Source organism: Salarias fasciatus, chromosome 9 (genome assembly GCF_902148845.1).
Source record: "Salarias fasciatus chromosome 9, fSalaFa1.1, whole genome shotgun sequence".
In the NCBI taxonomy this organism is placed as follows: Eukaryota; Metazoa; Chordata; class Actinopteri; order Blenniiformes; family Blenniidae; genus Salarias; species Salarias fasciatus.
Genome location: NC_043753.1, coordinates 15,803,910 through 15,828,861, shown reverse-complemented (window position 1 = coordinate 15,828,861; position 24,952 = coordinate 15,803,910). Strand labels below are relative to the sequence as shown.

The window sequence follows — 24,952 nt, the reverse complement described above, 5'->3', positions numbered from 1 at the left end:
TTAGTACAGCAGGATATGCAGGGAATACTTTCTAATTAATTTCTCCTCATTATCAGAATTAAAATATATATAGGCACAATCAGTACAACATTTACTGCAAATAGTAATTCCTTTATTTAGACGTCAAAAAGTCTTACAATATAGAGCTCATGAAAAGATAAATTCTTCAAAGAAAGGAAAACATGCGTATTCTACAATGGAGAGGACACAACTCTCCTTGCATGCAGAGGGATCAGAGCTTCATCTGGGTAATACATTGTAAAAGAGATCAATCTGAAACTTCCAAACCACCAGATGAGCTTTAAAGTCCAATAAAGGTGTAACAACAGAAGCTCACCTGAGGTGAGGACGTTTAAGAAGACCGTTTTTGCAAGATGGCTACATCAGGTGCCAGAGATGTCTGAGGTGCTGTGTCTCAAAACACGTGTTTTGAGACACATATCCCCACACATCTTTAATAAATGATTGAATATAATGCCCAAATCCAATTCCAAACAAGCCAAATCTGCCATTATTGACATCTCTCACAATGACTGCGAGAGCGTCCTACGCGGAAACATTCATTACAGTGATACATCGTTTAGTTCCCCAATTCCTTTAAAGTCTCACTCTTCATGGTAAACCCAGGAGAACCTCTGAACCATTTGCCATTTCAATATAAAAAAAAAAATAATAACAGAACAGTTGAGGGGAAATTAAATTAACAGGCTGGAAAATTAAGTTATTCAGAAATTATGAGGTGAATGCATCTTGCCACCACCTCAAAACCGTTCTCTTTTCCTCATGCCTGCACTGAAGGGACACATTTCTGCATTTCCCCTCAAGGCGTAATCGGCATACCGGTCAGCCTGGTTTCCAATAATCCCAGGATTCAGGACGTGAGGAAACAGAGTTGTGTCTGTGTCACATAACTCCAAGCAAGACTCCAAACTGACCAGCTGGGACCGTGTGTGTGTCAGTGAGGGCTTTTTCCAACACTTTAACCACTTCAAACCAACTGTTTTCCTTTGATCAATAGAATAGGTGTGCTCCTATTTGTTTTATAAACTGCAAAAAAAGAAGGAAAAACAAACCAACGAAAAAAAAAAAAAAACATTCAAACAAACAGTGTGATTTGAAAAACACCAGTCTCCCCCTCCACCATGTCTCAAACTGTCTGAAGTTGGCAACTTTGTCGATAGGAGCACTTTTGGAAGTCAAACCTTTTTTTTTTTCTCTTTCTTCTAATTTTCAATAAACTGAATGAGGAACAGGGAGCAACAGAAGATGCAAAAGGGAATGCCTTTGCAAAAAGAATGCAGCCGTTTTTTTATACTTGAAATTAGTTTTCTCTTTTTTAGCGTCCTTTGAACAGAGTGTTGAAGGGTCGACCCTGTTGGGGGGGGGGCATTTGTCACAGTTCTGTTTCTGTGGAGGCGAGCGCTTCGGCGCTCTTTCCAAACGCTGCGCCCCTACTCGGACTTCTGGAGCTCGCCGCTGGGGGGCGCGCACGGACTGCGCAGGCTCTTCTGCAACACATGGGCGTCTGCGGGCTCTATCCTCTTGTAGTAATTCTTTTTCGTTTCAATGATCTCAAAGCCGAACTTCTGGTAAAAGTCAATGGCCGATTCGTTGCTGATCTGCACGTGACTGCGGAGAGTGAAAAAAAGAAAAGAAAAAAAAAGAAGCTTAGTCGACAACAAGTTGGACACAAGCTAGGGTTTATGCTAGCTGCTGCGATATATACTCACAGGTAAATGTTGTCAAAAGTGCCATCCTTCTCACAGATGTTAAGCACATGATTTAGCATCTTCGTGCCTGAAAAAAAAAAAAGAAAGAAAAGAAAGACATCAGCAAAGTTTATCAAAAAGGTGAAATGAAAATTGCACTGTCGCATCTTTCGTCAAAACAGAGCTCCATACCAATTCCAAGTCTACGGTAGGGTGCTAGACAGCCGAGTGTCATGATGTACAGTCTCTTCTGGTTCTGGGAGTGGTCAACTCTGCAGCACACGGCCCCGACTGCAATGTCATTGAAGTATGCTGCAACAAATGAAAAAACAGTGTTACCGCTGAAACAACTTCAACAAACAGGGCGTCAACGTGCTGCTTTACAGATGAGTCCAATCAAAAGAATCTAAACACTCAAAACCTTTAGGTCAATCAGTAATATGAAGACAAACTGAGTCAATTCAAGGACCCACAGCTTGCTTTCTTAGAAGGAATTGATGTTTTTATATAACGGAAAAGCTTCTCTACCATTTCAGTGCTAGTAATGAGAACAGCTCTGTTTCCATTTTGCCTGTGAGTATGAAGTTCTTATTTATACTTTATATTTATGCAAGAACAACTGGACACATCCATCTGCACTTCTGAGTCTCAATAACATGATGAACTGGATATGGATGGATGTTACAGCCAGGTTTGTCTGAGGAATACTGTTCCCGCTTATAGAAATGGGAGCTGTGAGTGAACTGCCCTTATGCCCTGGTAAGTGTTGGCTACCAGACTGCAAAGGGCAGGGGCATTTAAGGGTTTCCACATAATCCGATTAGATCTATAATTGCCTGTGGCACTGAATTCAAGAGGGATAAAAGTGTTCTTTTTCTAAAGCTCAAAACACATTTATTCACGCTGATTCATGATGATAATATCCTGCTATCACCACAACAGTAACATAAAATGTTCAGACTTGAAAAAAGGGTGAGGTAATTTGAGTGTGTCTTGCTTGAGTGTTTTATTTCTCCTTTCATTTCTTACCTAGCTTTGCGAGCTCTCCGACTTCCAGTACATCTTTGTAAAACTTGTCATTGTAGCTGACGGGGAAGATGACCTGGTTCAGGCGCTTCAGCTGTTTAATGTTGTGGGGCGTAACGTCCCCCAGCTCGATCCGGCTACTGGAACAAGAGCAAAACGGTCAAATAGCTGAAAAGAAAGGCTCACTGATGCAAAATGTAAATGATTATGGATTTCACAGTAGAAATGAGTGCTGAGAACATAAACTTATTTTTGATTGGTTGCAGAAAGATGTAACCTTTTGCAAAAAAACAGCTCACAAAGACCACACAACTGCAAAAGTTTACATACAGATAGTGTAACATGCAGACCTGAGAGAACTGTTAATGGCGCTATAAAGTTCAGTGTGTTATATAAAACAACAACGTAACTGAAATGCAGAAACTCTGAAATGGTCACATCCAATCACACTACTCAGGTTAAAATATTATTTAAGGCTCAACAATCAGACAGAAAGGTGACAGATCAGATCGAGTTGAAAGGAGAAAATAATATCAATGTTTATCTGAAGTTTTTCAACATCCATGAACAGCCTAGAATTCAAGTGATTTTGAGTAAAATGAAAAAGGAATATTTCATCAGGAAAGTTTCCTGATGAAATATAGGAGAAATAAAACAAACAAAAAAAAATGGCTGTGCACTCATCCGCCACTTTAGATATATTTGTAAGATTTAAAGCGATCCGCTATAATGTTAAAGCTTTTACATAATCAAGTTAAAAGATTTTAATTCGCCAACATGCTCATCTTCGAGGTTAAATTTTGAATTGGCGTTGGGCTTGGAGGGCATTGTAAACCTCTCTAATGACCTCAAGCAAAACGAACCACGACCCTTATGAAGGCAGAGCTTCCTCAGATTATGCAAGTGTCACTAATAAAGTGGCTGCGAGGTGTAAGAGTGTGTGTAACTATGTGACCTAAACACACCACTGCACTTTGCCTCGATGAGGGTTCACGGTGGTATTTATAGGACTGCACATCCAAATACAGCTGTCGGTCACGTGTTTGCTCATCGGGATGTACAGTGTAATCTGTGCAATCTCATCAAGCTAACTAAACATCTCAGAGTTTGTTACACTGGTGCCACTCTGTAATTTGGCCCGTGATGTGTCAATGGAGAGGTGAGGCACCACTTACAGTGTGCCACTTTTGACAGCTCAAGTTACACCAAGCGAGCTGGCACCCTGTCCAAACTTTAGTTTCACGTTAAAGCGGCAACTTCCTCCCAAGACACTAACTGACTGGTGAGTCAGATTAAAAAAAACAATCAGCGACAATATAAAGTCCACGTTCTCATAACGAAAGCAAATATGAATCGATAGAGATACAGGGATTGTCTGCTTAGCTTAGCTTTACTGACTCAGCTTCCAAGAAGCGGCTAGCTGGTTAGCTTAGCCTCCGCGAAATCGACGACCAGACAAGCGGCTTATGTAAACGAGAACATCCGTGACAGGCACATGGGAGCCACGGAGCTGTCAGTAATATTTCTCCCTAATATATAAATAAAAGTAGCTTAGTAGGCTAGCTAGCCTCGCCGTCTCTCCCCGCCTCCCCTTGTAGAAAAAAAAAAGGCATGAAAAACTTTACTCGGGCTAAACTACGTATTCATGACTCAAAATCTCACACTCACCCTTTCATTTTAAAAAGATATTATCCCTTTTTTTCGATGAGGCTGAACTTTGGAGTTGTTCTGGGTAAAAAGTGGGGATTTTGACAGAGTTAGGGTCGGGGATGCCTCCCGTGTTACCCTCCACATGTAGCTAGCTGCGCTGGTAGCAGTTAGCTTAGCCGCCACACTCCTTCCACGGCTGTGTAGAGAAGCTGTGAACCCTGACCCGCGCATGTGCACTGCCGAATAGGTACACTGAGCAGTGTATGACCTGATTCTGGTCTGGCAGGATACCACCGCCGCTGCTGTCATTGGGGAAAATGGCCTGGATTTGGACTGACAGGCTGCAACCGGACCGCAGCACCAGTTCTTCGAAATCTTTGACTATCTACTTTTAAAACACAAATGTCCTTTTTTATTTTGTTTTACTTCTTCCTACTCATCTTAAGACATGTTAAACTCGACACATATGTTATATCTGTATTTTTATGTGGATGTGTATGTCTATATAAGTGACTGTGATTGGATATATATATTCATTTATTTTGTTATCCATAAAAAATAGATTTATGTATAGAGATTTACGATGAAGGAGTTTCACCTTTTGAGTGTGTGTACTTGTGTATGTGTGCATGTATGTGTGTTTAAGCTTGTACCATGACTTTGTAATGTCTTTTACGAATTAATAATAATACAGAAGAGAGGACAATTTGTGAAAAAAGTTTAAAATAGTAAAAATGAAATTAAACAAACAAACAAAAAAAATCAAGTTTAATTATATGTCATCATGACAGATTTTTTAATTGTATTTTTAAAGGATCACATTTTCAGCAAAAAAAAAAAAATCACTATTATGGAAAAGAATACAGTATCTTTTACCTGTCGGTATTTGTGTCGTCTTTCTTTAAACTGGGAGAAGCAGAACTGAATTTATTATAACAGTGTTACAAACCTTTAAGCTACTCCATCTGACGATGTAAAATGTAAATGAATCGAATAAATAAATCAAAAACTAAATCACATTTAAGGGATCTGTCAGGTGTTGCACATCACCTCTTATAGATCATAAGCCTCTTTAGTATCAATTACATGAAAACTATGCAGACAATGCATAATTCAGTTTACAGATGAGAATGTTGTATACACTAATTTACTGTAGAATCAGTAATACAATCATTTAACTACGAAGTGACCATGTTGGACCATTGCCCTCATCTGAAAAAAGAATGGAGTGAATTGTGTATGCACAACCTTGACAAAAATATGAACATTATATGATGAAGCTAACTATAACAAAGAAAGCTATCAGAGTAAATAGTTCTGAGCCTATTAAAATTGCCATTTGTTGACTCTTTGATTGAAACCCCTAACTCATAACAGTTGGCCATGTGAGAAAAAAATCCCACTCATTTATTTACTTATTCATTTTTTTTCATGTTATCAATGCCTTGTTTCACTGTTACCGATAATGACTGGATATATAATTAAACTTACAGGTGCCGATTTGTGTGGATCACATATTTGAGTTTTTTCAGGAACCCTATAAAAAAACTACATTGTACTAAATGATATTTTTAAATAATAGGTTGCAATATTAGTTTTGAAAATTTAACAGTTTGGAATTTTATTTTTTTCCAATTGTTTATTAATATAAATATATTTTTACTTGATAAGAAATGTAATTGAATTTTTAAAAAAGAAGTTTCCTTCGACTCAGCGTTCGACATCGAACACAGACGTGAAGTCGCTGCTCAGCAGTGTTTGTTGCTTGAAGAGCTGCCGTGGCTCCTGGGCGGATCCAAAATGGCGTCAGTTGCAGGGATTCCGCAGTAAAACCGAGCAGCCAGTGAATGAAGTCAGCTGATCTCTGACTGCTGTCACGCTCCGCAGCACCCAGCGTTTCCCTCTCCAGGAAAGACACCAACAGGACACTTCACAACCAGACGGTAAATGTGACATTTCTTTAAACCTCGCCTCATCTTGTTTTTCTTAATCATACGTGCTATTTTACTATTTGCACGTAATGAAACATACGTAGCTGTTTCTCCGATGCGCAAAGAGCCGTGGAGGCAGCAAGATTCAGGCAGGCCGAGAGACCAGATGTGGTTTTTATTTCCATGATAGCGAAGCGCGCACACACTGCCTTTAAACGTTATTTATTTTACAATAGCGACTCTGAACTCGATTGGAGGGGAGCGTCGTGTGTATTTTGGATGGATCAGTCGGATGTTACACTCACCTTGCTGTGTCAATAAAGCTAGCTGTGAACTGTTAATAACTGTCAACAGAAAATGACTGAAGCCAGCTTCATTGCTCGGATCTCTGCAGAGCTCATTACATATTATCTACACAGACTGTCGGGTTTTTGCCATTGAAAACATACCAGCATCAGCGTGGGATTCTTTCTTTTCTTCTTTTTTTTTTTAAACAAATGCTACAACAAGCTGCGTGATGCTTTCAAATGAATTTGCAATTAACATTGGTGTGTCAGGAGGCTTTGTGATCATATCACTCACATGTAACATTTCTGAGCCTCATCAACTCTCTGTTAACCCTGCTGTTCCTACATGAACTAATATCCCTGAAGATGACAAACACATGTCTATCTTAGATCCCAACTTAATGCATAGATAGTTAATATGCTTATCAGTTCTTGCTGTTCCTCTTTTCTCTCTGTGCTTAATTATTAATATGTGGTCTCAATAGAAGAGCAATCCTTTTTTTTTCCATGAATCACAAGCATAAGCTAAAAAAACATGTGTAGTCAAGAGTGTAATAATGGAGTACTAAATTATTTTCAGGATATTTTTTTGCATCAGACTGTGAAAGATGATTCTCAGTTTTCCCATACAGTCAGAATTTGTACTTCCCAGATTTGCACCATGCCTTTTTCCACTTCTCTAAAGAGACTCATAGAGCCAGCCAGTCATGTGGTCCGATCATATGATCAAGTGTCACATCTTTTAAAGTCTTTGACCATCACTCTTTTTTTTCTGCAAGTTGTAAATGGTGGACTTGTTTCATCTCTTGGAAAATTATACAAACTTTGTTTTGGAGACTGTAACAAATATAATAAATGCAGCTATAATGGGAGACTGCAGGGGCTTACACATTGATGTGAAGAGTATAATTAGACTGTGTACATTATCACCCCACAGACACCCAATAATCACTGCTATAGCTTTTGCTCAGAGATTAAGAGACACAATAAATCCAACTGAAAACCAGAATATTTTTTAGGTTAGCTGTTCCACAAATGAAGCAGCAATGGAACATGGAACCTTTTTCAGGTGTTATTCTTGTAGTACAAGCAGTGGCCTGCAGGAGGAGCTGCTTTCTTCCTGCACAGATGGGTGAATCAGCCTAGCATGAACTGGAAGATCTGCACAGTACTGGGAAGGGCAAAAAGAGGACACGATGGAGTGTGTGTGATTATGAGTGTGTGAGAGAGAATCAGGAGGTGCAGATATTTCTGTTATGAGGATGTTGGTTTGATCCACTGAGGCTGGTGCACAACAGGATACTGCAGATGAAAGTGATGGTGTGTGCAGAGCATCTGCAGTCAGCTTTCTGTCACGACTAAAGACAGCTTGTGTGCGTGTGTGACAGAGAGAGGGAGAGAGAGAGAGAGAGACTGCTGCATTTGTGGAGTAAGATAACGCGTATGTGTATTATAAATATCACCTAAAAAAAGGAAAGCTGTTCTGATTGCATGTGGAAAAACATACATTATTTAGATATGCATGCACATATATATGCAAAGGAAACACAGGATTCTATCTAATGTGCTCCTGATGCATCTTATTGACTGGAGTAGTGGTTCGGAGCCATGCAGCCGAGACGAAGAGGGTGGGTTGCTGAGAACGCTGAAAAATGAGTCGTGAGCTGTGATGCTGCCGTATTCCTTTCTTTCATTTCACCATGGTTACCACAAGAGGTGCCAGTACCAAGCTGCCAACACAGTTGCAGCCAGATAGTAGCTTTCATTTTTGGTCTGTTTCCATTGATTTCTGTCTCTTATTTCCATAAAATGAATTGGTTGTGAGAATATTCTGTGTAGTGTAACATTAATTTCTATCTTGGAAGGCATATCAAAACACTACAGAGGCACTACTCAGGGTCAACTGTAATTTCAGTCATGGAAGCATTCTGGCACTGATGATTTCCATAGCTTTCTTCTCAGTAATTATATGCAGCGCTCATATCTTTCTTCTGCTTTTTCTTGCAGTGGGACTCATAAACCTGTGAAGATGGACTTGTCCAAGCTGCCTAAGATCAGGGATGAGGAGCGAGAGGGCCAGTTTGGATACGTTCATGGAGTCTCTGGACCAGGTTGGGATTCATGTCAAAACACACTCACGGTCATATTTATAGAACACTTCCAGCATACATTTCTTAGGCTGAGCAAAGGTCGGGTACGGCCTGGGCAGGTTGAGAGTCCAACACAGGGAAAACACAGAAAGGCAAATTATTACACATGATCACATTCACACCTACTGACATTAGAGTCACACATGCAGGGAGAAGCTGCAAACTGCACCGAAAGGACTCAAGCCTGGAATCAAACCAGGGATAGGCTTACTGTGAGACGATCGCTCACCGCTACAACCACTACCTCTTTCTGCACATTGTATTTAATCATGATTCATGAATATGAAGCAATCGCTTTTTATTTTCTCATCAGATTTACAGAAGTTCAAACTCAAGACACTTTTCCTTGAATTCCTTGAAACGATTGAACTGAGTTCTGCAGTCATGAAAGGGAAAAAATGAACCAGTAATCCAAATTAATTTTTGTTTTTTAAGCAAATTTTTGTAGTTTACAATAAACTCTGAGAAAAAAAAGTAGGTTTCTGTATGACCGACTTTACTTGTATCATACTGACTTAACATTTCACGGATCTGTGTAAGTTTGAAGAATTTGAATATAATTTATATTCAATTTTCAGTCATTTTTATCAAGTCACAACTTGGCAAATTCATAGCATCATTCCAAATATTATAAATGCTGAAAACAATAGTTAATGTGGAGCGATTCCAAAGATATTCAAGTATCTAGTTCTTTTATGATTAGAATCAGTTATTATGTGAAACTCATAGAAATACCACAGGTCGACTTTCACTTCAGCAAACAAGATCCAAACCTGTGAAATATTGCTGGTGCAGATGAAGTCAGTGTCGCTGTGTTGTGCTGTTTGTGTTCTTTAGTGGTGACGGCTACGGCCATGGCCGGAGCGGCCATGTACGAGCTGGTGCGTGTCGGCCACAGCGAGCTGGTGGGAGAGATCATCAGGCTGGAGGGAGACATGGCCACCATCCAGGTCTACGAGGAGACGTGTATCCTCACTGTTATGCTCCGTCTGGCTATTCACTGGCGGCCAGGTTTCCAGTTACAGCTATTTGATATTGTTATTAAGAGAGTCCACTTTAATGTAAAAGAGGTTGGTGTTGGACGTTATTTTCCTGAGTGTAAATTCAGCCGGCGTGTCGGTGGGAGATCCCGTGCTGCGGACGGGGAAACCTCTCTCTGTTGAGTTGGGTCCAGGCATCATGGGGTCCATCTTTGATGGAATCCAGCGACCCCTGAAGGACATCAATGACCTTACACAAAGCATCTACATCCCTCGAGGAGTGAACATCGGAGCCCTCAACCGAGACCTCAAGTGGGAGTTTTCTCCCAGCAAGAGCCTGCGGGTAAGCAGTCCGTCCATACTTGAAACGCTCCTCATCGTCTTCACCCATCAGCTGAGTTGTCCTTTCGTTTTCACCGTCAGGCTGGTAGTCACATCACGGGCGGCGACATCTACGGCTTAGTGTATGAGAACTCCCTCATCAGGCACAAGATCATGCTGCCTCCCAAAAACAGAGGCACGGTCACCTACGTGGCTCCGCCCGGAAACTACGACGTCTCGGTGAGTTCGCCGGTCCACCCCGGACACTGCCGCACTCGGCGACTGCCGCTTTGTGTTGCTGACGCCGCGTGTCCTGCGCTTCAGGATGTGGTGATGGAGCTGGAGTTCGAGGGCGTGAAGGAGAAGTTCACCATGGTGCAGGTGTGGCCCGTCAGACAGGTGAGGCCCGTCACAGAGAAGCTGCCCGCCAATCACCCGCTGCTGACCGGCCAGAGAGTGCTGGACGCCCTCTTCCCGTGAGTCTCACATCTTCAACAAGGAGTTTCATCTTAAGAAAAACAATGCTTAACGTTTGTAAATTCTCTAATGTCCGTGTGAAGATGTGTGCAAGGAGGAACCACGGCCATCCCCGGAGCTTTCGGCTGCGGTAAGACTGTCATCTCCCAGTCGCTGTCCAAATACTCCAACAGTGACGTGATCATCTACGTCGGCTGCGGGGAGCGTGGGAACGAGATGTCAGAAGTGCTGCGAGATTTCCCAGAGGTGGGTGACGGCTTGTCACAGTGACTTACTTCAAAGTATTTTGACAAAACGTACATTTTTGATTTGATGCTGTTACTCTTTGTCTCATACCCAAACTTTCCTGTTCATTTTTTTCCCATTTGGACCGAAGGAAAACAAAGTTTGTGAAGAATTTGAATTTCTTCTCTTTTGAACAGCTGACCATGGAGGTGGATGGAAAGACTGAGAGCATCATGAAGAGGACGGCTCTGGTGGCCAACACCTCCAACATGCCTGTCGCTGCCAGAGAGGCCTCCATCTACACCGGTGGGTTTACCTATAAGAGCTACATAATGCAAACAATTGCTAGACGCACATAAAACTGGGCATGACGAGTGACGCATTCTCTCTCTGTGTTTTGTTAGGGATCACACTGTCCGAGTACTTCAGAGACATGGGATACAACGTGAGCATGATGGCCGACTCCACCTCGCGTTGGGCCGAGGCTCTCAGGGAGATTTCTGGCCGTCTGGCTGAAATGCCCGCTGGTGAGTTTACAGTTTCTTGAAGAAGTATTATTAATCATTTGATCTGAATATGATTAATATTTCTAACTATTTCTCTCAATATCATGAAATTTATGCTTTTTTTTTTCTTCTCATTTTCTGTATCTGCTCACAGACAGTGGCTACCCTGCGTACCTGGGAGCCCGCCTGGCCTCCTTCTACGAGCGTGCAGGCAGAGTGAAGTGTCTGGGCAACCCTGAGAGGGAGGGCAGCGTCAGCATTGTAGGAGCGTAAGTACAACCCCGTATCACTAGAGGGAGACATTGCTCTGCATGTGTTCACAGTGAAACCTCACCGACCTCTGTTATTTCCTCAGTGTATCGCCTCCCGGTGGTGACTTCTCTGATCCTGTTACTTCAGCCACACTCGGTATTGTTCAGGTAAATATTAAAATTCTGATGCCACGGTCAGTTTCGATGAAGCAGAGTCTCACTCATTCTGTGCCGGATTCATCCCCTCTCAGGTGTTCTGGGGTTTGGATAAGAAGCTTGCTCAGAGGAAGCATTTCCCCTCCGTCAACTGGCTCATCAGCTACAGCAAATACACCCGCGCCCTGGACGAGTACTACGACAAGCACTTCCCGGAGTTTGTGCCGCTGCGTACCAAGGCGAAGGAGATCCTGCAGGAGGAGGAGGACCTGGCTGAGATCGTGCAGCTGGTCGGAAAGGTGAATTCAGCATGAAGCCGGGGCAGCGCTTTTAATTCTGCAAAAATGTCACACACTCTTCTTCTTTTTTTTTTTTTGTTAATCGCCTTTCTGCTCACAGCAGCTCTTCCTTTCATGAATAAATGAATAATTTGATCTTTACTTTGACAGGCTTCACTTGCAGAAACTGATAAAATCACTCTGGAAGTGGCCAAACTCATCAAAGATGACTTCCTGCAGCAGAACGGCTACACTCCTTACGACAGGTAGCCTCACACTTACAAAACTCATACTCACTCTTCTTCACTGCTCATACAGTTGTTTACCTTACTTTTGACTCGATCTTCCCAGGTTCTGTCCTTTCTACAAGACGGTGGGCATTCTCTCCAACATGATCGCGTTCTACGACATGGCGCGGCACGCGGTGGAGACCACAGCTCAGAGCGACAACAAGATCACATGGGCCATGATCAGGGAGCACATGGGCGAAATCCTCTACAGGATCAGCTCCATGAAATTCAAGGTGCGTGAAGTCATGTAATCATAGAGCGATAAATGAAAAACACTCGGGGATGTTAAATCGATGGTAGGCGTTTCAGCGCGACCGCGCCGTGAGCCGTTTGATCTGTGTCCGTGCAGGACCCGGTGAAGGACGGCGAGGGGAAGATCAAGGCGGAGTACGCACAGCTGCTGGAGGACATGCAGAACGGCTTCCGCACGCTGGAGGAGTAGGCTCGTCCGGCTCACAGCCGCCCCTGTTTTCATCTCTGGCCCCCTCCACTGCAGAATCACATTCCGCCTCCTCGTATTCCCAGAAACCTGTGTGCTCTCCTGTGCTCCTCTGTGAGTGGACGTGTGAGTGTGTGTGTGCGTGTGTGTGTGTGTGTGTGTGTGTGCCTGTAATTTCATGTGGAGGGAAAAAGAGGAAGATGTACTGTATTCATTATCGTTCGTTGCCTCATATCGGCCTGCTCTGGATCCTCTGCATGGTCACTGATCGTGTGCGTGTGTCTGTGTGTGTGTGTGTGTGTGTGTGTGTGAGAGAGGGATCTCTTATCCCCGTTTCTTCCTTTCCTCTGTTTACATGATTTCTTCTGTGTGTAACTGTGTTGCTCTTCCCGAAGGGAGTTGTTCAGTTGATGTATTGTAATCCACAGACCATCTGTACAGAAGAGTATTGAATATAAATTTAATAAGATCATTCTATTTATTGCCAGCATTTTGACGTAAAAGCTTTGTTGTTCTTTCTTTGTTTTTGTTTTGTTTTTTTATGGATGTGTTCCATGCCGTGCAGTGCTGTGTACTTTGCTGTGTGAATGTGTCAGAGTCGGGCCTCCTCCTGACTCGCCGCTGTCCAAAACTTTCATCATGTTACTCCCAAAGAAGTAAAACGTGGGAAACAAAAAACGTCACCTGCGTCTGTGTGTCACTGCGTTTTGCCTCATTGTTTCGGATTATGCAGTCCGTGCTGTTGAACTGGTCTCTCTGCATTTCGCTCTTCTTCTGAACTCTCCTCCACTTTGAAGGTTTTTTTACATAATAATACTTTGACTGACCTCATTAACTATTCTTAGTTAAAGAACAGCTAAATATAGATCTTGTTGATAAAGTGTAGAAGAAGTGTAAATATACTGTAAGGATTTAAATCCCATCTATAACGGTAGTGGTTGGAAAAGCACTCAAATCTCACTGGTATTAAACTTGCTTATATAAATGCATTTCATGAAATGTCTTACTGAACAGGACACAGGTGTTACAAACAGGATGTGACTGAAGAAAAAAGGATGCCCTAGTTTTAAAACCAATCATTCTCCCCTCTTTTGTTTAAAACCGCATTGTGTTTTTGAAGTATATTTCCATAATGTACACAAAATATCACTTGATAGATTGATCACATATATTTTATACTGACACTTGCAATTGTTTCCTGTGGACAAATGTTCAAACACAGGTCGCATTTTTAAAATAATGCAGCAATCAGACGCTCTAACTGGGAATATGGCACAGTTTGCAGGAGAAAAGATCGGCTAACACAGCCGTGTTTATCAGAAACAATCCAAAAATATCTCCTATCACAATAATTAGCACAACAATCCTTCCTATATTTCATTACTCAGCTCATTCTATCATTACCAGTTAGAAGGAGCAAATATGGCAGTTGTCTGATACCATAGTATGGATATAATACAGTTCAACTCAGCAGAACAAGAACTTAGAAAGTATCACGCATCAAAAATCATTTTGGCAATTTTTTGCAAAAGAGAAAATGAATACCTTTATGAAAGCATCCTTGTATCCATCTATCTATCTATATCGAAAGAGATGGAATATGGGCTTTTTGGGTGAACATTTGTAGGATATTACTTCAAAAAAGAATCTCACAGATGACTTTTCTCACTTTATGTTGTGTATATGGTAGAGCAGTGATTATTTCAACCTTTGTGGAAAGACAGAAGTGCTGAAGGAAAAAACACTGATTTAGTGGTGCTATAAACAACTCATCTGAGACGTGATTCAGAGATCCCATTGCTTTTTATAAATAGACAGAAGCCAGAAAACTAAGGAAAGCATGGCTTTGCTCTGTTTTGTTATTTTCGACTGTTTATGAATCACTGGCAAAGCTTTTGAATAATTAGAAATGTCCTTTTTCTTTTTTACATAATTGAATTCACAGAACTGCAAAACTTATTGACCTTTTTTTTGGCAGATCACATGAATTTGAATACACCAGGCCTGTTTTGTTTCATTCTAAGTATTACGAAAATCAAATGTTTCTCAACATATTTCATCAGAACATATATTTCATAAAATTCTTTTCACCTGGGAGATCAGTCATTTTTGATGGGAATTAATGCATGATATATGTTATGCATGTGGGAAAAAAGTATTTTCATCTTTAGGAGCGCCACTTTCACCAGGTTTGTCAAATCAAAAGAATCACTCCTTTATTGAGCCGAAAAAAAAAACACATTGGACTAGAATTTCTTGTTTCTCACATAAAAGTGCATTGATTAGCAGCAGGAATGCAGGGAGAGGTCACTGCAGACCAATGAGGTGAGACTCCCAGCAGGTAAATCACCTGGTCAAACCGAGAGACGCACCTGCTGCAAAGGCGCGCGACGCACAAGTCAATTCATCTCGCGCGCTCTCGGAGCTGCACGAGACAAGCCGCTGCCTTCTCAGCTTTTATACATGTAACATTATTTATTGTTTTTTTATTCATTTTAACTCGACTGTGCGGGCACGGCAGAAACCCTGGGTCCACTCCGGGTCAGGTGAGTGACTGTCGGTGGGTAAATTCAGCATTTTCTGCGTCTGTTTCCTGAGAGTGCGACTTTTTTTTATCTGATTCTGACTTATCGACTCAACTTTTTGTTTGAGAAGGCTTGGTATTCAAGTCAGATTTTATCAGTCGAGTGAGTCAAACAACTAACAAAAGACGTTTTTTTCTGCTTCATTTCACTTATCAGAAACGCAGACTATTATTTTTAGAGACAAGTTGTAACTTTTTAAACCCACTAAAAGCACGAGGAAAAAAACACGAGTTGACAAAGGCTTGTGCTTACTGGCATGACATATCCCTGCAGCAGCTGCCCAGTCAAACCTGTTCTGCTGCAGAGATAATGACTGGATGATGATGCAGACACTGGAGTCACTCATAATAACTCCAGAAAAGAGTCTAATCTGGATTAAAACAGCCAAGTGATCGTCGATCAGAGCGAGATAACGGATACCTCTTGCTGTTGTTTATCTGAGCAGTCCACAACAAGACATGGACCAATTATCCAACAAGTCAGGAGTGGGCAGCGATGACATTACAGATGAAACCACCTCCATGGCGGACACCGGCTGGAGCACCGATGAAGAAAACGTGAGGAAAATATCTGAATTCTCGCAAACTTTTCTTCATTTCATTAAATTAACAGCTGGTCTTTGAGGCCCAGACTTCCCTTCTGTCCCACTGCTTGAGTATCTTGGAAATCCTGCAATAGGAGAGCACGTTACTGCCCTCTTGTGGCTCACATCACTGCACCATGCTGCCTGTTGAGGTTTTGGTTGTTGCAGTTCATTGATGCAAAGCTTGAAGGTTAATAATGATGTTTGTTTGGGAAAAAAAGAAAAGTGAAACACTTTGACACCAGCTTGTTCTTTTCCTGCTTTTAGTGTGTTGCCTCATCTCTTTGGTTGCCCATTTTATCTGTTTTCCCCGATTGTGCTGTTCTAAACAGGTGTTGATGTTGATGCAATTGTGTGGCCTTATTACAAATAATACAGAAGACTATTAAAGTACACAGTGCAGTAAATCAAAAGGATTTGCCTCAATTTCAGTCATTTTTTTTCCTATAAATTTAGCACTACTGCTTGAAGAGAATTGTTTTTTAGCAGCTTTGGAGACGACAGATGAAGCAGAGCTCATCCTCACTGTTTTGTTTTATCCCAGTGAATTTTTAATTTTTTGTTTTTTCTGTCTAATACCTTCATATTCTCTTTTAATGTCCACAATGTCTCTTTCAGAGCTCGGATTTTCAGGGAATGTGTCTGGCAGCGCCTCAAGCTCCTCAGCCGTACTACAAACTGCGACTTGATGAGTTCAGGAAATTGTTCAAGGAAGTGCCCAGTTCAGAAAGACTCATAGTGGGTGAGTTATAAAAGCTTCATCATAATGAAAGGTGAAAATACTGACATTGAGTCATTTAAGGAAATTGATCATGTTTCTCAAGCAGCAATTTCACTATTTCTGGTAATTTATTTCTGTTGCCGTACTGCAGGTTAGCTCAGTTCTACAGATGGTTTACCTGTTTCTGAAACACTGAGTATTTTTCCCTCAGATTACACGTGCGCCCTCCAGCGGGACATACTCCTCCAGGGACGCCTCTACCTGTCGGAGAACTGGGTCTGTTTCTACAGCAATGTGTTTCGGGGTACGAAGGTAATGAGGCTGTGGGGGTGGAGGACACACACAGCAGGAGCTCACTCTGCAGCCTCAAACACATGCAGACAAAGCATCAGAATAATGATGATAAAAAAGCCAACAAATTAAATGCAATTAACTCTGCAAAGGGAAAATAAATGCCTGCTTACTTAGAAAACATTTGCACACCCACAAGGTTTGCTAAATGTTTTCTAACAGTGTGAAATCATGAGCAGCAGTTACAGTAAGACGCTCACAGAAGGGTTGATTAAGTCACTGAAATGAGTCCCATGTGCAGGATGAGCTCCGATTGTGTGATTTCCATCGCAGCTGTTTATCGGCCCGTGTGCACTAATGCAACATTTCACCTTTATGTGAAGATCATGCTGATTCTCGGAGACGTCAGAGCGATGACCAGAGAGAAAACGGCTCGCCTCATTCCGAATGCCATCCAGATTTCCACAGAAGCGGAAAAGGTATTTGTGCAGCACTGCAGTCATAAATTATTTCACATGCTCCTGGATGTGCTGTTTATTTTGTTTTCTCCCCACACAGTTTTTCTTCACCTCCTTCTCAGCGAGAGAGAAAAGTTACCAGGGAATTTTCCGCATGTGGCAAAACACACTGATGCAGAAGGTAAGGCCCAGCCAGCTCCACATTCTGCCATCTGCAGATAACCATCTACACAATGTTCATACCTGAAGGCTGATGAACTTATAGATATGTCCCTGCTTCATAAGACGAAACAAAAAAACGTGATTAAAGATGTGCAAACAGATCTTTTGCCGATATCAGACATGACCTTTCAGGAGAACGGACTGCTGTTATGACATACTGCTATCTGTAAATCCTCCAGACCACCAGCAGGCCTGTGACTTTACCCTGTGGAGGAGAGCTTACCTAAAGGGTCCAGAGTGCATATTATACAGCCCTGACCGCAGACTGTCATCCTTTAGGTTATCGGGGTTGTTCTACCGGTGCATGTCGGGTAAAGATCGGCACCCGGGAGCTGGGTTTGCTCATGAGTCTGACAGACAGGCTCGTCTCTGCTGTTTATTTTACCTGCAAGCACACATACGCTAAAACACCGTGCTGATGTGTGGTGTTGTGTAGTAAAGTGTTTTTAATTTGTTTCACCTTTGAGCAGGTAAAGTTTGTGCCTGTACTGTACAGGAAAAAGAGGAACTGTTACACTGCTAGAAAGCACTTTAACCATAATTATGTGAGGAAACTGAATAGAAATGCAGATGACGCTGCTGAAATACTTCCACTTTTATTTTAAGAACTAAAAAAAAAACGTAATTAAAATGAGGGGGTGAAAACAGTGTGTAGAATGATTTGGTTCATTTATGTGGAGTCAACAACCAAGAAGTGCTGTTTGGCACAGGAAGATAAGATCTGACTTCACCTGGGTGAGACCCGCATGCTCATCTCGGCTGCAAATGCAAAATGAAAATAACTTGGTCATCTGATGGTGTTTTTATCAAGAAGCATTATTCCATTAAGCATAGTGATGTTATTGGGTGGGAATTTGAAAACCAAGCAGTAAAGATGTGCAGAGGTTGAAATCAGAACTTGTGTGGACCAGTCCGTGTTTACATGGATACTTTTTATGAAATATTCGTCTGGACTTTCACCTCTGTAACTCGATCACAGCAGCACACTGCGCTGGACTATTTTCGTAGCCAGCCAGGCGCTATGGCAGCCTTCCCACAGCAGCAGGTCTGCTGGGATCACCCGCCGCACAAACACCTGGAGGAGAACTCGGGAGTTCATTGACCCCTCCAGGTGGGGCCGCTCCGGCTCATTTGCATCGACGCGCACTTATCGCACCGCCGGTGGCACGAAAGTATCGGAAGAATCGCAACAAAGCGGCTCTTCCGGCGCGTCTGGCCCGACGATTAAAACCCCGGAGCTTCGACAAGCAAAGCAGGCTTTTGTTTACCTTCCATCGGCGCCGATCTGGGCGGCGCGTATTTACGCCCCTGATCGTCAAATCCAGGACTTCCTGAAAGAGTCGGTCCAGGTAGATCCGAGCTCTGACAGGCAGTTTGAACTCGCAGCTGTCGGGAAATGTCCACGGAGCCGTAAGTAAAGCCTGCTGAAAACTTTCAGTAGCTTTATTTTTTTTTTTTTTTTTAGGGGGGGCAAACCACAACTCTGTGCGCGTTCCCATGGCTTTTATTTAATTTAGAGGCTTAAAATTAAATTATGTTTTGCGTTAAATAAGGGGAAAAAAAGTGTCCTGCGTGTCCTGTTGAATGTATTTGAACAGCTTCAGTTTACTAATTTGTGAAAAGGTGTTTATGCTCCTAAAATGCAGCTGTCAAGGGTTACCACAGACGTGTGAAACCGAGCAGTAAACGGAGACAATCCAGGTTGCAGTATGTTTGTCACCAATGGAGATAAGGCTGTAAATTATACTGTGGGGGTTGCATGTTTCCAGGTTACCTGTGACTAATTCAGATAATGGAGCAACTCTGATATGTGTGCACACAGTGGTTTTTTTCCCCCCCCCCCTTAATTGTGCAAGAGAAGCAGCCCTTCAGACTCCTGTTGGTAACATTTCCGTTCCCTCCACCTCCAGCCGCTGACCAGCAGTGAGTTCTGGCTGATGGTTAGGCAGCATTATGGGAATGATTTGGGCCTAAGCCATGAGGAGATGGAGAGCTTACAGATGTCGTCTGAATCAAACATGCAGACCAGGTGAGACGTGCTTGCAGTCGTCGCGCTTCAGTCCAAACGGCGTACAGAATTTCACGGTTTGCCTTTTTAACGTCGCCCGTTTGCCTGCAGCCTGACCGCAAAGCTGGGCGGTGAGGACAATCAGGGGAGAATGGAGCGGCCCCCCTCCCTTCGCATCACCGCGGCGGAGTACGCACCTGTAGAGACCTCCACGCCTCAGCGGGAAGAATCGCCCTCTCCGATTGGCTCGCTCTTCCCAGGGGTACTAATAACCAGACGTCTGTAGGTCTGATTAGTGGATGTGTACGTCATTTTCTAATTGCTGTATTTGTTTGTTTTTTCTCTCAATTCAGGATGATTCTCGCAGCAGCCCATCCATGCGCCGCAGCCCCGTTCCTTCACTGGACCGCTTCGCCTCGGAGCGCGGCTCCAAGCGCTCCGTTCAGTCTCTTGACCTCAACGCCAACGAGAACGGCGTCTCCGAGCAGAGCGGCTCAGAAAGCATTGAAGACGGTGAGCGGGCTCGACCCAGACGTGCTCGGGCCTGTGTGTTTAGATTACCTCCGGTTTTTAATATCTTCCTCTCCCTCTTCAGTGGAGGAGCGCGGCGATGTTTCCCACCAGGCATCAGGTCGACTGTATCTAAACAAAGTTTTCCACATCGGCGCAAACAAAATGTTTGAGCTGCTCTTCACCGACTCCAGCTTCATCCGCAGGTTTATGAACGTCCGTAAGATGACGAGTAAGCTCCCGTTCTCTCTCGCGTCTGCTCCTGAAACCAAGTTTTTACCTTTTACTGCACAACTATTCACATGTGCCGTTTCAGATTCCAGCTTCACCGCCTGGCAGAAAGACGCCTCTGGAAACATGAAGCGAAGTCTGAACTACACAATAACCATCACCAACCCTTTGATTGGGAAGTTCTCCGCCGCGACGGAGAACCAGGTGTGTTTACCTCGGAGTGAATGGGGCGCCATCACGCTTGAACAGATCCGCGCAGACTGCTTTTGTGCGAATTGTGGCTTGCTTTTCATTATTTACACTTCAATTACCTCTCAGACGCTGTACAAAGAATCCAGGGATGGTCAATATTACCTGGTGGACTCGGAGGTGTACACTCATGACGTCCCCTATCACGATTACTTCTACACCCAAAACCGGTACTGCATCATGAGCAACTCCAAGCGGAAATGCAGACTAAGGTTGAGTACGCTTTAATCAAATGATCCGAGTCTGAGATCTTCCGATTCAGTGGAATTTTAAAAGTGTCGCTCCGCCACCAGGGTGTACACCGACGTGAAGTACAAGAAGCAGCCGTGGGGCCTGGTCAAGTCTTTCATCACCAAAAACTCGTGGAGTGGCATAGAGGAGTATTTCAAACAGCTTGGTGAGGAGAAACCTGTGCAAGAAGAAGGGAGCAGTTTCCTGTCTCCTCTTATCAGCCTGTGATTTACTTTATTACTTATAATGGATGGAATGTCAACACACACTAATAAATCTTATTGACACTGCAAAGAATATCAGGGCGATACTGCCGGTCTCTCGTAGGCTGAACAGCTGCTCGAAGTGCATAAAACCATCATTTGTTTTTGGGCTCCTGAAGCAGTTATCTGCTGTATTTCAATGTTTAAAAATGGGAGCTTTTGCCATTTGCTGTCTAATCTTTGTAAATGCGCGATGTTGCTTGACAGAGGCAGAGCTGCTGGAGGAGGAGGCAGAGATCAACCAGGGAGGCGGAGACGCGGGGAAGATGGGCGGGCTGCGAAGGCGGCGGAGGGCGTACAGCCGCACGATGCCGGAGCACATAAAGCCCAACAAGCAGTTTGGACAAGACTCTGAACCTCACCGGGATGTCAGCACAGGTACTGAAGGCTTTAATGGCAACTCTGAGGACATAGTTTTTCTTTTTGAATTTGAGTTTCAGTACGAGCATGGGCCAGTAGAAACGCTGCAGAAATACGTGATGATCAAAGTGACACCAACACTGCACCTCTGTTTGAGCCTTTTTATGCAGTGCATGAACAGTCTCACTGGGTCACACTGTCTGACACGCCCAGAAAGCTACAACGTTCAAATGTCTGGCTGCTGTTGCGCAATGCTTCATGCAGAAGGAAATGTGGCATGTCTTCTCCAGCTTAATTTAAAAACTGTCTTGCTGCATTTCAGACCAAGTGGAACTGAAGGGCCCATACAGGTGGAACATCACTACCATCGTGGCTGCCATGACTGTGATGTAAGTTCAGTGTAAAACATTACTGTGTAATAATGTTTGCTTTTAAAGACAACAGCTTCTTTTCTTTACCCCCTGTTCAGCCTGCTGATTCTGACACTGCTGAATCTGGGCTTGTTTGTCAAGCTGTGGGCCATGGAGGATGTTGCCCACCGCATGTACCTGAGCACGAAGCACCGTCTGAGAGAGAGGACCGAGGCCAGGTCAGCCGCCGCCTCCGCTGTATTACCTGCATATCTCCGTAGATTTGTGCACGCCGGTGATATTCAGAGCTGGTGTAATTGCTCTGAAAGTACTTGGCGTGGGTGGACAGGGAGGAAAAGTGTTTCTTTTCGACCACCTTTTTCTGTCGGTGGTCTTTAAGCAGCCCACATACAGGAGAGCTCTTGTTCTTATGACTCAGTGCTCAAACTGCCTGTTTGTCACCCTCAGTCAGTGTGCTTATGTAAGTCACATCTTACATCAGAGACTTCGTTACTTTTCATTTCAAATGCTCTTTTCTGCGTGTTGCAAATGTGATTAAAAATAATTGCCCCTTTTTTTTGTGCTTCACAGCTTTGGTCCCAAGCCAATACCGGGGATCAGGACCAGAGAGGAGATGCATATGTTAAAAACTGTCCTGCAGGACTCCATCAACCTTCTAGAACAGGTAGGAATGGACAATAATGTGGTCAGAAATTGCTCAAATTTGATAGCCATGGTGACTTTTTTCTGGGTCTTCTATGGAATTGTAATTATTTCACAGAACTAGTCAGTCTCCCGGGCGTCAGAAGGGCACATTCTACTTCTGGTGCATTTCCAAAATCCCAGATTGTGAATGCTGCATCAGAAAAGGGGCATCTGGTATCAAATTTGTTCCAAATCACAGAATGTGGATCAGATGGTCACTGTGGTGACCCTGAAAGGGAGCGACTGTTACAAACACCCAACATCGGGCCAGTTATATTTTCAAATCCATTTCCTCCTCTGATCAAACTTGCCTCAATCACAGCACAAATCATCTGCATAATACTTTCAAAGCTTCAAGTAGCAACGGTACAATTATAGTGAGTAAGTTACTTTCCAGAGGTTCGTACGTAGCTGAACTTTGTCGTAGCCTGACGCAGGTGTTCAAGATGCTGATTCAGTTCTGCTCCTCGCAGCTCCGCAAGTCTCTGATGGCGCTGCAGCACAACTTCGCTTTGGCCAATCAAACCGCAGCGCCCCAATGATGCAACTATGCCTGGCAACCACAGAAACCCCGGTCCCATGGAGAAACGAGGGCTGCGGTGAAGAGCCATGTGAATGTCCCCAGGGTTCGCTCGTCTTAAAGCTCGGGGTGAGGCTGTTGGGTGCCAGTTTGTTTTTAAAGCTGTAGACTGACTACTGTGAGGACAGAATAAGACCCTCATGCAGCATTTAGGGTTTAAATGGCAGCTGCCACAGCTGGATCTTTCCTAAATGTCATGTTTTGAAAAACATATTCTGATATATTAATATATTTTAAAGCGCCTAGTGCCACAAAATGAACTTGTGTGAATATATCTGTGCAGTGGAACTAATTTCTCACTATATTTTTGCACAAGTCTTGTGAATGATTCAGAATTTCAGGGATCCTTTTTATAGAACTTTTTTTTTTTCAATAAATAAACTTAAAGCATTGTACATTTAAGTGTGTGAACTCATCATAAATCATTAAGCTGCAGTAGTTCTGGCACACAGAAGATCCTGAGCCTTCAGCGTAAACCACTCGCGTGCTTGCAGTGAATTTCGGTTTCCTCCTGAGCTGCAAGTGAATCAGGTCAAACATCAATATGGCTGAATATCCTCTAAAATCACAATTTGGTTGTTTTTTTTAACAAATTTTCTTGCACTGAGCCACGTTAACAAATGTACAAACTAATCGGAGTTGAAATGCTTTACATGGTGGGGATGTTGTTTCACTGGAAAACGCAGGGCCATTACTGTCCTCAACACTAGATGTGTGTTTGATCTCATAGTCTGTATTAGTTTTCTTAGGCCTCGTTTGATGTTTACAAAATGTTGCTTGAATTTGAGACAAAAATGCACATTTTCTTGAGCTTTACCTCACTTTGTGTACATAGTAAATGAAGTCTGTGAACTGGACCATGTTTCTTTCTGATTGCTGTTTTGTACAATGTAATATTTTTAAGATGTTTTAATAAACTATGTATTTCTAACTGAATGGCTTTTTCCATATTTCAGATTACTTTTTGGTGTATATGCACTTTTTTTCAAATCCAGTGTTCCTGCAGTAGTTTAACAAGTTTCTGTAAAATATTGACAGTAATGGCACAAATGGGTCATGTCAGCGTAGAACATTATTACGGTTGAATTCACAGTATGCTCTATGATCAAAACCATCAAACCAACCAAGAACCTTATGATTTAGAATTTGAGAGGCTTTGATTGGATATCAAGTAATCAAAAGATTGATCCAAGAGCAATGGGGCCAATTTGAAGTATTTTTCATGGTAAGTATTCTAGGTTGTGTGTCTGGAAAGAACATGTGAGACTAAAGATGTCACAGGTGAAATTCAACACTGACTGTGTTTAATTATTAATTAGCCTGATCAGTCTAAGATAGGAATTGTTCTTAAGTATTTTTAGTAATACCCAAATGAAAACATGTTAGATGAATGTGCAATTTTATTTGCAGCCGAGTGAGAATTTTATAGTGGTCATGAGACCACGTTTAACTTCAGTAAGGCAGTTTCTGTTTGGTCTTATTTACTGCATTTCAGTCAAGATGAGCTCTTATACTGCACTAAATTATCTGGCAATTATACCTTGGGAACATGGGTTTTTCTGCAGGTGCTGGATCTCAACTAAATATGCAACTGAGGCCACTTAAACCGCCCACGTAAAATCAGAGAACTCTATGGTGGACTGACTGGTGGGCCAACTGTCCAGTTGTCTCTATAGAAGATGCAGAATTAGTTTTCTTTGCCGTGAACTAATCTGAACTCTGATACCTCAGCAACTCTGTTGGATAAAAGATGGATTATTGTAGGGATGAACAGATTATCTACTCGTTTGGCAAAGTGTTTTTTCCCAACTTAATGTAATAGTTTCTATTATATAGAGCGATATTTATTTATTTATTTCATTTTTCCCCCCTGAATGACATTTGAGGCTCTGCAGCTGCTTCCTCCAGCAGAGCTGGCCGGTCAGCTGT

The 24,952-nt window shown here is 42.7% G+C and overlaps 3 protein-coding genes across 4 annotated transcripts; 2 read left to right on the top strand and 1 right to left on the bottom strand.

The window, feature by feature from the left end:
* Positions 1-90: 90 nt before the first annotated feature.
* naa50 (N-alpha-acetyltransferase 50, NatE catalytic subunit) lies at positions 91-4,667 on the bottom strand. 2 transcript variants are annotated; one of them, XM_030099171.1, is made up of 5 exons: positions 4,404-4,667; positions 2,739-2,872; positions 1,902-2,021; positions 1,731-1,797; positions 91-1,629 (listed from the first exon to the last, which is right to left on the bottom strand). In XM_030099171.1, exons 1-5 carry the CDS (start codon positions 4,409-4,411, stop codon positions 1,452-1,454), a joined length of 507 nt encoding a protein of 168 aa, XP_029955031.1. In that variant the 5' UTR covers positions 4,412-4,667; the 3' UTR covers positions 91-1,451. The 2 variants fall into 2 exon arrangements, with proteins under 2 accessions (XP_029955031.1, XP_029955030.1); XM_030099170.1 differs by having other exon boundaries at positions 2,739-2,875; positions 4,404-4,627.
* Positions 4,668-6,173: 1,506 nt separating this feature from the next.
* Positions 6,174-12,829, top strand: atp6v1ab (ATPase H+ transporting V1 subunit Ab). Its single transcript, XM_030099623.1, has 15 exons — positions 6,174-6,328; positions 8,611-8,714; positions 9,591-9,719; positions 9,862-10,076; positions 10,157-10,294; positions 10,379-10,530; positions 10,615-10,777; positions 10,954-11,062; positions 11,161-11,283; positions 11,417-11,531; positions 11,618-11,681; positions 11,765-11,968; positions 12,119-12,213; positions 12,299-12,470; positions 12,587-12,829. The coding sequence occupies exons 2-15, from the start codon at positions 8,633-8,635 to the stop codon at positions 12,677-12,679; spliced, it is 1,854 nt and encodes a 617-aa protein (XP_029955483.1). The 5' UTR covers positions 6,174-6,328; positions 8,611-8,632; the 3' UTR covers positions 12,680-12,829.
* Positions 12,830-15,071: 2,242 nt separating this feature from the next.
* Positions 15,072-23,953, top strand: gramd1c (GRAM domain containing 1c). The gene is made up of 18 exons (XM_030099622.1): positions 15,072-15,222; positions 15,707-15,818; positions 16,463-16,586; positions 16,777-16,877; positions 17,240-17,335; positions 17,415-17,495; positions 19,447-19,565; positions 19,656-19,806; positions 19,898-20,057; positions 20,140-20,286; positions 20,371-20,489; positions 20,604-20,746; positions 20,828-20,931; positions 21,236-21,406; positions 21,711-21,777; positions 21,858-21,977; positions 22,330-22,423; positions 22,917-23,953. The coding sequence occupies exons 2-18, from the start codon at positions 15,720-15,722 to the stop codon at positions 22,983-22,985; spliced, it is 1,965 nt and encodes a 654-aa protein (XP_029955482.1). The 5' UTR covers positions 15,072-15,222; positions 15,707-15,719; the 3' UTR covers positions 22,986-23,953.
* The last annotated feature ends 999 nt before the right edge of the window (positions 23,954-24,952 follow it).